The 15194-nt window shown below is 39.9% G+C and overlaps 1 protein-coding gene across 1 annotated transcript in view; it reads left to right on the top strand.

Annotated features, from left to right (window-relative positions):
* Positions 1–14920: 14920 nt before the first annotated feature.
* The window catches only part of LOC121449499 (sulfotransferase 2A1-like), a 40774-nt gene continuing 40500 nt past the window's right edge, over positions 14921–15194 (top strand). Inside the window, exon 1 of the mRNA XM_041653965.1 lies at positions 14921–15107. Coding sequence (XP_041509899.1) covers positions 14975–15107 — 133 coding nt within the window. The 5' untranslated portion in view covers positions 14921–14974. The remainder of the gene's footprint in view (positions 15108–15194) is intronic.

The following is a 15194-nucleotide window of genomic DNA, read 5'->3' on the forward strand; positions in this document are numbered from 1 at the left end:
TACAGAATTGATTTAATTATTGAGTTAGGTTCAAAATATAATTGGGAACAGGCTTAGTCCCATATACATAACATACATCCTATCCCATATGGGTCTGCCAGGTCCTCTAGCACAAGTTAATGCAGAACTTGACTGATTATTGTTTGGAAGTGTGCTGAAGGTCTTAGAATTTCATAAATAAAACATCATGTCAATAGCAAAGGTTTTTATAAAGAGTTTTCTATAACATGGTAACAAGCTAAGGAGATTATAAAGAAATGTCCTGCTTGCTCTTTCTATAACCAAACACCACTACCCACAGGGAGTAACCCAAAGCGTGCTCAAAAGAATAAAATCTGGCAGATGGATATGTTACAATTTGCTGATTTGGGAAAATTAAAATATATACACCACACCATTGACACTTATTCACATTTACAATGGGCAACTTCCTTGAGGTCAGAAAGAGCTGCTTCAGTAATCATGCACTTATTAGAATCTATGGCTACCACATCAACTCAAGTGTCGTCTGCATGACGTGACACACATCAGTATGTCAGACGGGAGGTACATGACCTATGGGACTAGGCTTCCTGGAGGTCAATGGCAGATGGCCCAGTATTGGCTGCCGATGAGGCATAGACAGGTTTCTAGATTAGCTGGCTATATGAGATATGGGCTTTGCACAATCTGTTTTAATAATGAGATTCTTTATATCTACAAAACAAGGATTGTCTCTTCAGGAACAGCTCTGGGATAGGGAAGCACAGTATGAGAATGTATAAGACTCCAACAAAACAGTTGTCATACATGGGGGTGTATGATGAGCAAGAGAATAGATGGATTCATGTTGATGGAGAAAGACTGTTATATTATATTTTGAATTTTATGGATAGGATTGCTAGATCCCGACTCCCATAGTGTCTGCTGCATAAGAAGTTACAAAAAAGTATATTTTGGCAGGTGCAGAGAGCTGTCAGGCATATTTGGTCACTAGATGACATAAAGAAAGGGTTAGCCTGGCAAAATTGGGATCTTGGGGGTGGGGTGGGATGGGGGTAAGGGGAGATGGGGAAAGAAAAATGAGAAGGGGAGGATGGGGGGAGCTTGGGAAAATAGGATGGTTGGGATAAAGGAAGGGTGGATATGGAAGCAGGGAAGTATATATCTTAATTAAGGGAGCCATCTTAGGGTTGGCAAGAGATTTGAACCTAGAGGGGCTCCAAGGTGCCCAGGGCGATGTCCCCAGTTAGTTCCTCGGGCAGCTGAGGATAAAGAACCTGAAATGGCCCGATCCTATAGCCATACTGATGAATATCTTGCATATCACCATAGAACCTTCATCTGGCGATGGATGGAGAAAGAGACAGAGACCCACATTGGAGCAATGGACTGAGCTCCCAAGGTCCAAATGAGGAACAGAAGGAGGGAGAACATGAGCAAGGAAGTCAGGACCACAAGGGGTACACCCACCCACTGAGACAGTGGGGCTGATCTATTGGGAGCTCACCAAGGCCAGCTGGACTCTGACTGAAAAAGCATGGGATAAAACCAGACTCTCTGAACATGGTGGACAATGAGGGCTGATGAGAAGCCAAGGACAATGGCACTGAGTTTTGATCCTACTTCATGTTCTGGCTTTGTGGGAGCCTAGCCAGTTTGGATGCTCACCTTCCTAGACCTGGATGGAGCGGGAGGACCTTGGACATTCCACAGGACAGGGAACCCTGACGGCTCTTTGGACTGGAGAGGGAGGGGGAGAGAAGTTGGGGGAGGGGGAGAGGAGTGGGAGAAGGGGGAGAGAAATGGGAGGCTGGGAGGAGGCAGAATTTTTTTCAATAAAAAAATTAAAAATTAAAAAAAAGAAAGGATTAGAAAGAGGAGCTCTCTATTCTTAGATAAGATGAAACCACTTGTCTGAGGTTTACATTCCCAGGGACAAGAGTTCCTCTTCAAAGGATTTGTTTTATGTCTAACACCTGTTCCTGATAATATGCTCTTCTTAGAAATCGCTGATGTGACTAAAAGAAGCTTTCATACTGTGCCAACAGATGATACATGACCTTCTGATTTGTTCTTTGTTTAAATACTATATAATGAAAACATGAATTTAGTAAAATTGCAGCAGATTCCAACCGCTCTTTTGTGTGTTGTGTCTGTCTGTCACTGCCGACTTTGTGCCTTCCTGAGTACCAAGCCCCTGCTTCTCCCATGGTCTAGGTGAGCCAGTCCATGGTAGGTGGTGCTTGAACAGGGACTTTTGGACAGGTAATTTCTCTCTTTTCTTTTCAAGGTAATGAGTAGGCTCTTGCCAGGACTCTGCAGTTCCACTGATAAAGGATCATCAGTTAATTGCAAGTAATCTTGAACTAAACCATGAGGTTCACTGAGTCAAAGCAGGAAAGAATGTTTTATTCAGTATTTAACATATGATGACAAGTAGAGGACTGAAAGTATCAGAGCAGTCTTTAGGGGATTTCTTCACCTTCATTAAGGTGAGGATTTGGTTCCCTGTGGGTGGTTCACTCACGTTACCAGATTGGATAACCTCTAATGCTGTCTTAGCATGGAGAAAATTACCCTCACCTGGAACCAAGGGAACTACCCTCTCAGGGGTAAAGCAAACGAATGAGGAATCTTCTTAGGATCTTATCTCACGCCTTGAAGAGGCTGTACAGAGAATGATGCCTCCTTCTGAAAGTACAGACATGCTCCTTAAACAATTGGCATGGAAAAATGCCAATGCTCTATGCCAGGACCTTATAAGGCCCATCAGAAAAACAGGAACCATGCAGGACTACATTAAAGCCTGTATAGACGCCTCACCAACCATAGTCCAAGGGATGGCCTGTGCTGCAGCAATGAAGGAACAGAAGTTCAGAGCCTATGTTAAGCAAACCTATGAAGGAGATCAAAAGAACCCCTCAGCTCCCACTTGTTATAAATGTGGGGAATCAGGTCATGTACAAAAGAATTGCCCTGCGGAAAGGAAGGAGGGCAAAAGATGCCCTCCCCCAGGTAATTGTCCAAGATGTCAAGAAGGGAGACATTGGAGAAATGAATGTAAATCCAAGTTACACAAGGATGGACTGCTCTTAGATACGAGTAAAAATGAAGAGAAATCAGAAAACTAGATCAGGGGCAGCCTCTCAGCCCCTTAACAAGAGAGGAGAAAGAACAAGAGTCTAAAAATCAGGGTTTGAATCCTGAAGCTCCAGAATTTACCATAAATGATCTGCCTAGGGCAACCTCAGAAAGTGCGGGCTTTAATCTTGCAGTTACTCAAGACATTATTTTATCATCATGGGAAGGAGTCGCCCTTATATCTATGCTGGTTAAAGGACCTCTCCCTTCAAGAACATTTGGACTTATAATAAGAAGAAGCTCTAACTATAGGAAGAATTTTGAAGTAATACCAGGAGTATTACAGTCTAGCTAAAATAAAAATCATGATAAGACCCTTAAAAGAGACTGTTCAACAACATAAGGGACAAAGAGTTGCCCAGATCCTATTGTTGCCCTATTTGAAGGTGTCAAATCCTGTTCTTGTTAAGAACAGAGGATCAGGTCAATTTGGATCCTGTGATGTCATTGCCTGGGTACAAGATATTAATTCTCAAAGACCTTTTAGAACTGTAAAGATAAATGGTAAACCTTTACAGGGCCTTTTAGATACTGGGGCTGATATAACATGTATAGCAGGGAAGGATTGGCCTTCTTCTTGGCCGAGTCAAAAGACAACCTGTTAGGATTAGGGATGGCTTCTAATGTAGCACAAGCCCAGAATTGTTGCGATTGCAACTAGGAGGTAAGACAGGGTTGATACAACCATATATTATCCCATCTTTACCTTTCTCTTTATGGGGAACAGATATCACTAAAGGAATGGAACTCCAATTAATAACCTCAGATAACCTTAATGAGCCGCATTTTTCATAGGAGCTACTGGGAGCTTTCTCTATGCAGATAAAATTAAATGGAAATCTGATGAGCCTGTATGGCTCAAACAATGGCCCTTACAGAAGAGAAAATACAGGCTGTTCAGCAATTAGTTCAAGAACAACTACCAACAGGACATATAAAGTTTGCCTTAAGTCAGCTCATACATTTTTCTCTCCTCATCATCTTTTAGTTCATTCTCTTTTTGTTTTTAATCATCTCAATATGGATGAAAAGAGAAATTCCCCTTCTATAAAACATTGGGGAGGTTTGTCTAGTGAACAATTTTGTATGGTAATGTGGAAAGACTTGCTTTCCGGAACCTGGAAAGGACTGGACCTTTTAATTTCCTCTGGAAGAGTATATGCATGTGTGTTTCCACAAGATGCAGACTCCCCAATCTGGATCCCAGATAGACTCATCCAACCAGTGCCTCTCAAAGCAGCAGATTGCAACCACTATCTTGTGTGTTGTATCTATTTGTCATCAGCCAACATCGTGCCTTCCAGAACACCAAGACTCTGCTTCTCCCACTGTCTGAATGGCTCCACTGAGCTGGTCCATGGCATGTGGCCATCATGGGTATACCTACACAAATAAAGACAAATAATGGTCCAGGATATGTATCTAAGAAAATGAAACAGTTTTGTCCTTATTATATTATACAGCATATTACAGGTTTACCAAACTATCCTACAAGTCAGGCAGTTATAGAAAGTTCAAATCAAACTATAAAGGATATGCTTAACAAACAGAAAGGGACAGAAAATATCCCCAGAAATAGATTGCAAAATGCTTTATTAACCTTGAATTTTTAACACTAATGAGAAAGGAACAACAGCAGCAGAGAGACATTGGATAATAGAAATATCTTTTGAATTAAATCTGCTGGTGTATTTCAAGGAAGTGTTGACCTCACAATCGAAACCAGGAGATGTGCTATGTTGGAGAAGGGGTTTTGATCGTTTGTTCACAGAAGAAGAAAAGCTATGTATATCATCAAAATTGGTAAAGATTCAATTTGAAAAAGAGAAACCTCTTGAAAAAGAGAAATGATGGCTTATCCACAGAGGTGACAACCATACTATTGGTAAGGAAACCTTATACGGGTTGGACAGGGCTCTCGTCTTGTCTTTGCAGGAAAATACTCATCTTCAGTAAGTCAAGAGACCCTAAACATTTAAATGCCTAAAGAAGAAAAGATAACTATCCAGATAGGATCACCAAGCAAAGAGAATTATGACTTACAAAGACAGATCATCTAAGGCTAAAAATCACTAAATAGATGAGAGAGAGAGAGAGAGAGAGAGAGAGAGAGAGAGAGAGAGAGAGAGACAGAGAGAGAGACAGAGAGAGAGAGACAGAGACAGAGAGAGAGACAGAGAGAGAGACAGAGAGACAGAGAGAGAGAGAGAGCAGCATGCATTCATATATGCATATATGGAGAGAGAATAATAGTCATGAATCACTTAAAAATCAAGTTGTATTTGGAGTTGGATGATGGCTCTATCCTTCTCTAAATCCAAGCATGTTGTTAAAAGAAAAATTCAGAGCTTCTCTCATGTCAGGTGTCATCTGGTATGGGATATAAAGAAGAAAGAATTTGAGAAAATTTTTACTTTTCTCCATACCTATTTATGTCTCTGTCATATCTTTGGTTGAATATATATCTATAAAAATAATGTTTAAGTCTTTCACAATGAAAAATAAATTTTCCTGCAGTAATCTTTGAAATTTCCAGGAAGAAGATGGGGCCCCACAACAACTACTCCACCTGATTGATACAACATCATGATACTGACAGCACTTTCTATAAGACTAGTTTGGGTACCAGATGCTCAAGAAGATTCCAACTTGGTTAGTTGAAACGGTGCACTTTCTTCCAATGTTCTGGCCAGAACTTCAAATAGGAACCTCAGAAAAATTCTATCGAATTCTCAGACTATTTGCAATTATACCAGACAGTAATCTTGAAACTTAACCATCATTTTACATTTACAGATCCCATAGAAAGAACATTGCCCCATGATAGCTGCAAATAATTCCAGGATACAATGTCCCCTCTCCCAACATAGTTGTCTTCAGGATTAGGGACAACAATTAGGGGATGATTATAACTGGTACAGGGTTGGGGGTTGGGGTGGAATTTATGTAGGCTCAAGGATCTCTTTGAAAAAAAAGGGAAATTAGATGGAATAATAGGTAGATTAGTGCGAGCTTATTCACACAAGTAATAATAGTGAGGAATAGAGTAAATACTTGTGAGACATTATTTTTTTTGATTTATTTATTTATTAAGGATTTCTGTCTCTTCCCCGCCACGGCCTCCCATTTCCCTCCCCCTCCCCCAACTAAGTCCCCCCCCTTCCTCAGCCCGAAAAGCAATCAGGGTTCCCTGTCCTGTGGGAAGTCCAAGGAACCCCCACCTCCATCCAGGTCTAGTAAGTTGAGCATCCAAACGGCCTAGGCTCCCACAAAGCCAGTGCGTGCAGTAGGATCAGAAACCCATTGCCATTGTTCTTGTGTTCTCAGTAGTTCTCAATGTCCGCTATGTTCAGAGAGTCCGGTTTTATCCCAGGCTTTTCAAGAACTGGCCAGCTGCCCTTGGTGAGTTCCCAGTAGAACATCCCATTGTCTCAGTATGTGGGTGCACCCCTTGTGGTCCTAGGTTCCTTGCTCGTGCTCTCTCTCCTTCTGCTCCTGATTTGCTTTGTCATGTGAGATATTATTTTTAGGCAATTCACATTGGTATAGATTTTTGCACATTGATACAAATTCAAATTATATTTGTTATATTGAATATGGCCCTATTTATGATTACAATATTTGTACACCTAGACAAAGTTATTTTGTCATATTGTATTCATGGCACTTCTACCTCTGCTTAAGACATTTTGTATATTGATATAATTTAGGGTATATTTATTATATTGCACTATACATTTCTACCTCTGACCAAGATACTTATACATTGTTTACATTTTGAGGACACTATCCTCATTTGTTGCACAGTTGTTTAAAGATTGTTTAATATTCTAATATAAAATCTTAGTCTTTAAGATATGTAGGTATTAAGAATTATAGGTCAAAAGTCATACATGTTTATCATACTTATAATCAGACTAATCAGTTTCTTTAGATACATAGAGATTATATTCTGCATAGATGATGTAATCTTAAACAACTTCCAAGAGCTGCAGAGTATGACATTTAAATAGCTTAGGGTTCTCTTGGTGTGAGACACAATTGCTCCTGGCAGAACCAATCTATTCCCAAGAGAATGTTGAACACTGAAGACACTCAACTTGGAGCTTGTCTTTTTCTTGCCAAAACTGGCCTTTGGGCAAGAAAATGCCCATGCCTCAACCACTGACAAAATGCATAGTGTCTGGACTGGACCAGCAGGATACAAGAAAAAAAGACTGTCAAATCTTGCCAAGACAGAATAAGATGGTTTTGAAAAATTTCCTGCCTCTGAAAACAGTCTGTCACTTACTCTAGGCCTTAGCCAAAGTTGGTTCCTCCAACATTGCAAGTGAGACTTTGAATGATTGCCCAGGCAGCCAGTTGTCTTTGTCATTTATTGCACATTTTGGAAGTTGTTTGAGTGCACTTCTGTTTACTCAAGTAACATTTTTTCCCTTCTCAGATCTTCGATGGGGTTGAAGACTAGATAGTCATAGTTACTTTCTTCTCATGACCTGGCCAAGCTATTTTTTTAAAAAAATTATTTATTTATTAAGGATTTCTGCCTCCTCCCCGCAACAGCTTCCCATTTCCCTCCCCCTCCCCTGATCAAGTCCCCCTCCCTCATCTGCTCGAAGAGCAATCAGGGTTCCCTGACCTATGGGAAGCCCAAGGACTGTCCACCTCTATCCAGGTCTCGTAAGGTGAGCATCCAAACTGCCTAGGCTCCCACAAAGCCAGTACGTGCAGTAGGATCAAAAACCCACTGCGATTGTTCTTGAATTCTCAGTATTCCTTATTGTCCGCTATGTTCAGCTAGTCCGGATTTATCCCATGCTTTTTCAGACCTAGGCCAGCTAGCCATAAATAAAGGACATTGAGCTTATAATTCATGTTCCTAGAGAAGCTAAATAAGAAGGTGAATCCAAAGACAAACACATAGGCATCCCCAAGCTATTTCTAATACAAGACTTAGACTACTTAGAATAGAATAATTATTGAAACATTTAGCATATGTTTCTTTTGTTTCTTGCCATATAATGTTTATGCTGGTTGTAATTATAATTTTTATACGTGATATTTGTTCTTATTTTATTTAGTTTTGTATTAGGCTTAGAACTCTCTTATTTAAACAAAAGGAGGAGGTCCTGTATTAGCCAGTAACCTTTAAGATACCAGCCCACTTGGGCATGGCTTCTTATACTATAAATGCTGATGTAAAGTAAGTGCTCACTCTCTCTTCTGGCGGACATATTTGGTTTTTGTACGCAGAGAATTCTGATCTGTGAGTCTACCCCCAAATAAATAGCCCTTTATTATACTCAATTCTGAGCTATTGTGGATTATTTTATAACTTCCATCATCAGCCTGGCCATTGACTGTATAGACATGTCTTCCTTGCAAATGAGATTTTTTTTTGTTATATTTCACTCTATAAATTGGGTTGGACACAAAATCACAGTGAATCCGTATCTTCTGCCTCCTTGGGGCTGAGGTTGGTCACCCAATTTGATGGGGAAGGGCCTGCTCATCATTAGAACTACCTGTCTCTCAGTCTTTCAGCAATGATGACCCCAACCAATCCATCTTCCAGAATCATTCATCGAGAATCTCACTCTGGTCCTGCAAGTCAATGGAATTCCAGGTATCCAGAGATGCCTCCTGGAGAAAGCTACATGCATAGGCCTGGTGGTAGCTTAGAGTCTGTTCACAGATTGGCCCCAAGCTAAATGGGTATTTAGTAGACAAGACTGGTGGCTGTGTGGGGAGCTGACCTGCAATTAATCAGTAACAACGAACCCTCAGTTCTCTTCCCAGGGTAAAGCTACTCCCGTTTTTATAAATACAGATTCACCAACTGACTTTTTACTTATTCAGGAAGTCTGTGTCAGTACAGACCAAGTCCCAGAAAGCTATCTTGACATCTACAAATGATGTGAATTAACTACACAGTCAGATGCAAACTTAACCAAGCAGTCCCAGGTGAGACTCATTGACAAAGCATTTGTTCACCTTCTTAAAAGATCAGTAGTTAAGCCCATTTAATGATTCTACACACCAGGTTGTTACAGCATGTCTGTATTGGCAGAAGTGGAGAAAGGAGTATCAGGACTTGAAGGCCAAGCCTGCCTACAACAAAGCAGCTCCAAAGACTGTCTGGGTTACGGGAGACCTTACCTTCAAAGAAAACAACAACAACATCAAGAAACAAGAGACAAAAATATTTATGTGAGTATCTCGGTGTTCAAATGAGAAGAATAATCCCACATTATTAACATTATCAAAGGCTACATAACAGTCAGACCTGGGTCTAAAGACCAGTAATGATAGCTACTTAGGAAGTTGCACCAGCAGAGATGCACCTTCAAAACAGCCTAGGCTACAGAGTGACTTGAGGTCAACCAGAATTGTGACCAAAATTGTCATTTGATAAAAGAAAGGGTGCAGATGTAAAATTTCTAAGTTGGATACCACTTACCATTTTTTCTACAGACAGGTATCTGGTTCAATCTCTAGTCTTGAGGAGACAAAGAGAAAGGAGAGAAAATGGCATAAGATTAAGTTATTATGTGAGGAAGTAATACCTTATGGCAATTGAGGGCACATATCTGGTGAGTGTGGAAATGAATCTTCAGGTCTCAACCTTGTTCTCATGAGTGAACCATACACCTCAGAGACACACCCAGTATGAGGGGAGTATGTGAAAACTTTTAAATTATATTTTATCTCACGTAAGTGTTGTGAATTCACAAGTAGATGACAGTGAAAATTTGCAGAATAATTTGTTCTGCTAATGCTGCCACCTGGTCAGTCTGTTTGGGTTACACAGAAAAGTAATTACTGGCTTTAGAGAAAAATATTTTATACAATATATTTTAATAACCTTGGCATATGGTTTACTTTTAATCATAAGATTCAAAAGACAGAAGCATTAGGAACTCTTTGACATTCTAGCTGCCATTGTCTACATTACACTTCCCTGAACAATTGGAGCTACACAGAAAAAAAAAGCCCCTAAATACTCACGTGTGCATTTAGGGACGTGTATATATGTAATTTCATTCTTCCAGTCTCCCAGTTCCACCCCACATTGTGTTCCCAGTTCTTCTCTACACTGTGGTCACGCAACTTTGGGGTTTTTCTCCTAATAAAAATAAGTAATTGGGTATTGCATTAATAAATTCCACACACATACACATGCAAAATCATATGGAGTACAGTTAAGCCAACTACTTTTAACTTGAACATTGTACCTACATTAAGCTATGATTGTTTTCTTCAGATTTAGCACCTTGTAAAGGTCAGGTAGTAGTAACACACACCTTTAACCCGAACACTGTAGAGGTAGGCTGATCTCTGAGTTCAAGGCCGGACTATTCTACAGAGTGAGTTCCAAGACAGCTGTTGGGGACAAACCTTAACAAAAATACCTCTTTCCAGGGTAAAGGCACAGGGATTTAGAAAATATTAGTAAAGAATATGAAAATACTAATGTAAATAATAAAATGGAGAAACATATAGAATAGCATCAGGATGGAGTTCAAGTGAGTACTGGAATTCACCCGTGTTTAATTTCCAATTGCTTAAAATAACCCTGACCTCAAATGGTAGGTGTAAGATTAAAACTACATTAACATTATACAAGAAAATGAGCAAACCAGTTGAGTTTGCAGGCTATATTCATAGTTAAACTTTCTGTTGCTAGAATAAATTAAGTCCTTCTCATACCCTAGACCAAAGCATTCTGTTGGCAAACCATTCCCTAGGTGGAATCCAAAGTTATCTCCTTAAGGGAACTGAAATTTGCTTGGATCCTTAGACTTTTGTTTGAGGTAGTAACATATATACTTCTATATGCTCGAAATACAAGCTCTGGCTATTAGCCACATCTGTTGACAAAAACCTTGAGAGAGGAGAACTCTCTGATCTAAATCTAGGTGGGATCTTTGTATGAAGTAGAAGCACCTTGAAGAACTAGAGGTAAGTTCAAACTCTCTGATCATTGGTCAGTGTGGAAACATGCTCACATTGTTGGGCCTCCACAGACAGTCAGAGTCACACAGAGAAATTCTGTCTCAGGGCAGAAAAACATTACATGGGATGTTAAGAGTAGAACTGATCTTCCAGGGGACCTGAGTTCAATTCTCCACACCGACGGCATCACACAGCGGTTGGCAACTAATGCCTGGAAATCAGGCTGACTTCCTAGAAAAAAAAACCACAAACAAAACACCAAAATATTAAAATTAACTTACCTTTCAAAGGTGGTGAAAATTGGCTGTAAGGAACTCCAATAAAAGTCCCTATTCACAGTTTGGATTTTGGTGGTACTGTGCTCTTTTTGTATCACAGGTTCCAGGCCTAGAGTGTGAAGACATTGGTGTGCTACATCGCCACAAGAAAAGTGTTGTCACAGAGAAAGATCTGACAGTAAGGTAACATTTAAAATAGAAAACAAAGTGGTGCATGCCTTTAATGCCAGAACTCAGGGAGACAGAGGCAGGTGGATGGTGTGGTATTTCCCTCTGTATGCATATTTATGTTTTATTACCATTGGTTAATGAATAAGGATGCTTCAACCAATGGCTTAGCAGAGTAAAGCCAGGTGGGAAATTCAAATAGAGATATAGAATGTAAGTAGGGAAACTCAGGGAGTTGCCACATAGATGCTAATAAAGAAAAACATGTGGGAACTTAACACAGTAAGCCACAGCCTCGTAGTAATATGCAGATTAATAGAAATGAATTAATTCACGATATAAGAGCTAGCTAGAAATATGTCTGAATCATTGGCCAAAACAGTGTTATAATTAATATGGCTTCTATATGATTTTTTGGGGCAGGCAGAACTTTGTGAATTGAGGCCAGCCTAGTCTATAGAATGAGTTCCATTCCAGTACAGCTAGAGATACACAGAGAAACCCTATCTTGAAAAAAACAATAAAGAACGAGCATCCATAAAAAAGTGTGGTAACACACAAAGCTTTAATCCTAGTACTAGGGAGGAAGAGGTGAGTGGATTTCTATGGGTTCTATGCCAGCATAGTCTACTTAAGAGTTCCATGAAAGCCAGGGATACAAAAAGAAAGCCAGTTTAATGAATAAAAGAAAGAAAATGTAAAGTCAAGTTTTAAACCTAGTATAGTACAGACTATATATACTGCACTTGGATTAACAGGCTGGGTGTGGTGGTTAACACTTGAATCCCAACACTCAGGAGGCAGAGCCTAGTAGATCATTCTGAAGGTCAATCCAGCCTGATCTATACAAAGATCTCTGTAACAGCCAGGTCTATTTGTAGAGAGATCTTATCTCAAGACAAACAATAGGCTGGGCAGTAGTGGCTCACACTTTTAATCCTAGTATTCCGCAGACAGAAGGAGGCAGGTCTCAAGTTCAAGTCCAGCCGTGTCTACCTGGTTTATAAGACAGTCAAGGCTAAACACAGAAAGTCTATCTCAAAAAATAGATATACACCATATTTAGCAAAAAGGCCAATGCAAATTAATACCATTTTGAGATTTTACCTTACCTAGTCAGAATGGCCAAGATCAATTTAAAAAAGACATCCTATGCTGGTAAAGATTCTAAAAATAGAATCTATTGTACTAGGGGGAAAAAACCCAGAAACTCTTCTAATTCCTCCCTAACACTCAGCAGCTAGTAGTACAGTATTAAGGGGAGAAAAAAGAGAGTTCAGTAAAATGGTCATCCATCCATGCTGAAATAGAGTTGGAATTAATGTCAGAAAATAACTGATATGCATGCAGTAGCAACTTTTGCTTTTTACCCTACTGTCTGGAAGGGGAAGGAAGGAGAGACAGTAGCTCTAGGAAAGCCCCACCCATATAAAATAAATAAAACCTCAGTGAGTGAACAATTAAGTCATAAGGTAAAAATTGTCTAAAGTACACGTGAGCATTGAATCTATTTACAAACCAAAACAAAAAATGATCAGTAGTATTTAAGATACAGGAGCACCCAACCATCAACCCCCACACATTCAGAAATCTGCTGAGCCTTGAATACATGGCTGCCTTGTCCTTAAAATCAAGATATTTTAGCTAGAACCAAGGGTTCTTGTTCCATGGGTAAGAGGGGCTGTGTGACAGCAGAAAGTAACTCTAAGTCTGCAAATCCCCTGAAGGGTTCAGGTTTCAAAGGTGTATTTCTAGAGCTGCTCAGAAGATGGTTCAGAAAGGCGAGCAACCTTCTGAACTGGTGCTAGAGCACCTGTTGCAACTGGAGCTTCAGCTAATGCTGGATCTTCAGTTACTGCATGGGGCAGTTGGAAATAGAGTTGTTTTAGGTTAATCAAGCTCTGGAGCTGCAGATGGGTCTTGAAAATCAGGCAGGTCCCTCTGGAGACAATACCTGGAACCCTCCCTGGTCTGATCACGATAGAGAAAAGTTTCCAGGCTGTGGTTCACTTTGGGAATAGAGCCCAGAGAGAATGTGCCTGGAGACATGGACTCTACACTGAGAGAGAAAGAGACACTTGAGCAACCACAGGAACAGATTGACCCAGCAGCTGTTTGTGAGCTTCCACTTATCTCTGGCAATCATTACAGAACATTCTGGAAATTCTTTTGTTTGTAATTATGCCTTGGTTCCAGAACTAGGTCTGCAAAACAAAAAAAGACAGTGGAAGACCTGAGTGTTCCAGACTTGGCCATAAGGTGAAGATATTCAATGGAAAAAAGAAAACATGGTTAAATCAGTACCTACACACACACACACACACACACACACACACACAGGTCTGGAGCTCTTGATGCCAAGAAGGAGGTAGGAAGGAAAGTTGAGTAGAACTTGACACCAAAACACTAGGGAAGCTCCAGCTAGAAAATTTGGGTGTTTCACTTGTATCTCTGATGTCTGGGTCCTTAATACTCTATTGAGACATTAATGTGGATCCATTAGTTACCCCATTGAAGAAGAAAACTACTACAGCCTCAGATGCACATTGTTCACTATCCCCAACTGTCCCAAGCTGCCTCAAGCACAGTAGATATGTTCAGGGTGGGACATTATAAATGTTCAGGTGACTTATGAAGGATATCTATTTCAACAACAGGAGAGAGGGACTAGAGACAGACCAGGGTCTGGTACTCCATCACTCAAACTTTCATACAATTTCCACATGTTTCTCCAGGCTAGAGTGTATGCAAGAATTAAAATATTTTTGCACAAGGAGCTTTTGTTCTTAGTTGTACACACTATGCTACTTTTACTCTTTCCTGGGACTTTTGAAAAAAATTTCCAAGTGCTCACCTCAGAATACATCATATACAAACAGAACTAAATGGACTCAGTATGTTATAATAACATGTGATTATATGCTTGTTTCAATAAATATTAATGAACACATAAATATGGGAAATAAAGGGATGGTTGTATGGGGAGAGGGCGAGGGTTGGAGTCATACATGCAGCTAATTAAATATCAGTTTCTGAAAAGACAACCACTATTTGAAAAAGAAATTGCTTGTTGCAACATTTTGTATGATCTCTGTAATTTTTTGCACATTGGAAACCACCTTGAAAGCTAAATTGAATTAGAAAGCATGATAAGTGAGTCCCATTTCTATGACCTAGCACTTATTATTGAGTTTCTGGTTTGGAGTCATGAACTCAGGCTCAGAAATGCTGGAGAATGATCTCTGTATGTGTTCACAATTGCTTAATAAAACAACATTTGACTTACTGTTGCAATATCTCTTTCTTCTCAGTAGTTAATTTTGGAATTCACTACGGGCTATTAATGATTTCCTTCGCTGTACTATAAATATTAGCTCTCAACATTAGCTAGAAGCTGCACAGGTGGCTAAAGGTGGAATCCTAACAGCACCCACAAAGAGCTCTTGGCCATGTCAGACTACCTTTGGTTTGAAGGAATACCTTTCCCTGGAGTAGGGACTGACAAAGGAATACTTGAAGAAATCGGTGATAAGTTTGTGGTTAGAGATGAAGACACAATCATACTGACTTACCCCAAATCAGGTAAGGACTGTTAGTGAGAATGATCTTGAACTGTATGAGGAAGGTTGGGACATTGATCATCATTAATTTAGGCAATGAGTAGAGTGT

Source organism: Microtus oregoni, unplaced genomic scaffold, assembly GCF_018167655.1.
Source record: "Microtus oregoni isolate MIOR12 unplaced genomic scaffold, Mior012 000006F_ref0000085, whole genome shotgun sequence".
Taxonomy (NCBI): Eukaryota; Metazoa; Chordata; class Mammalia; order Rodentia; family Cricetidae; genus Microtus; species Microtus oregoni.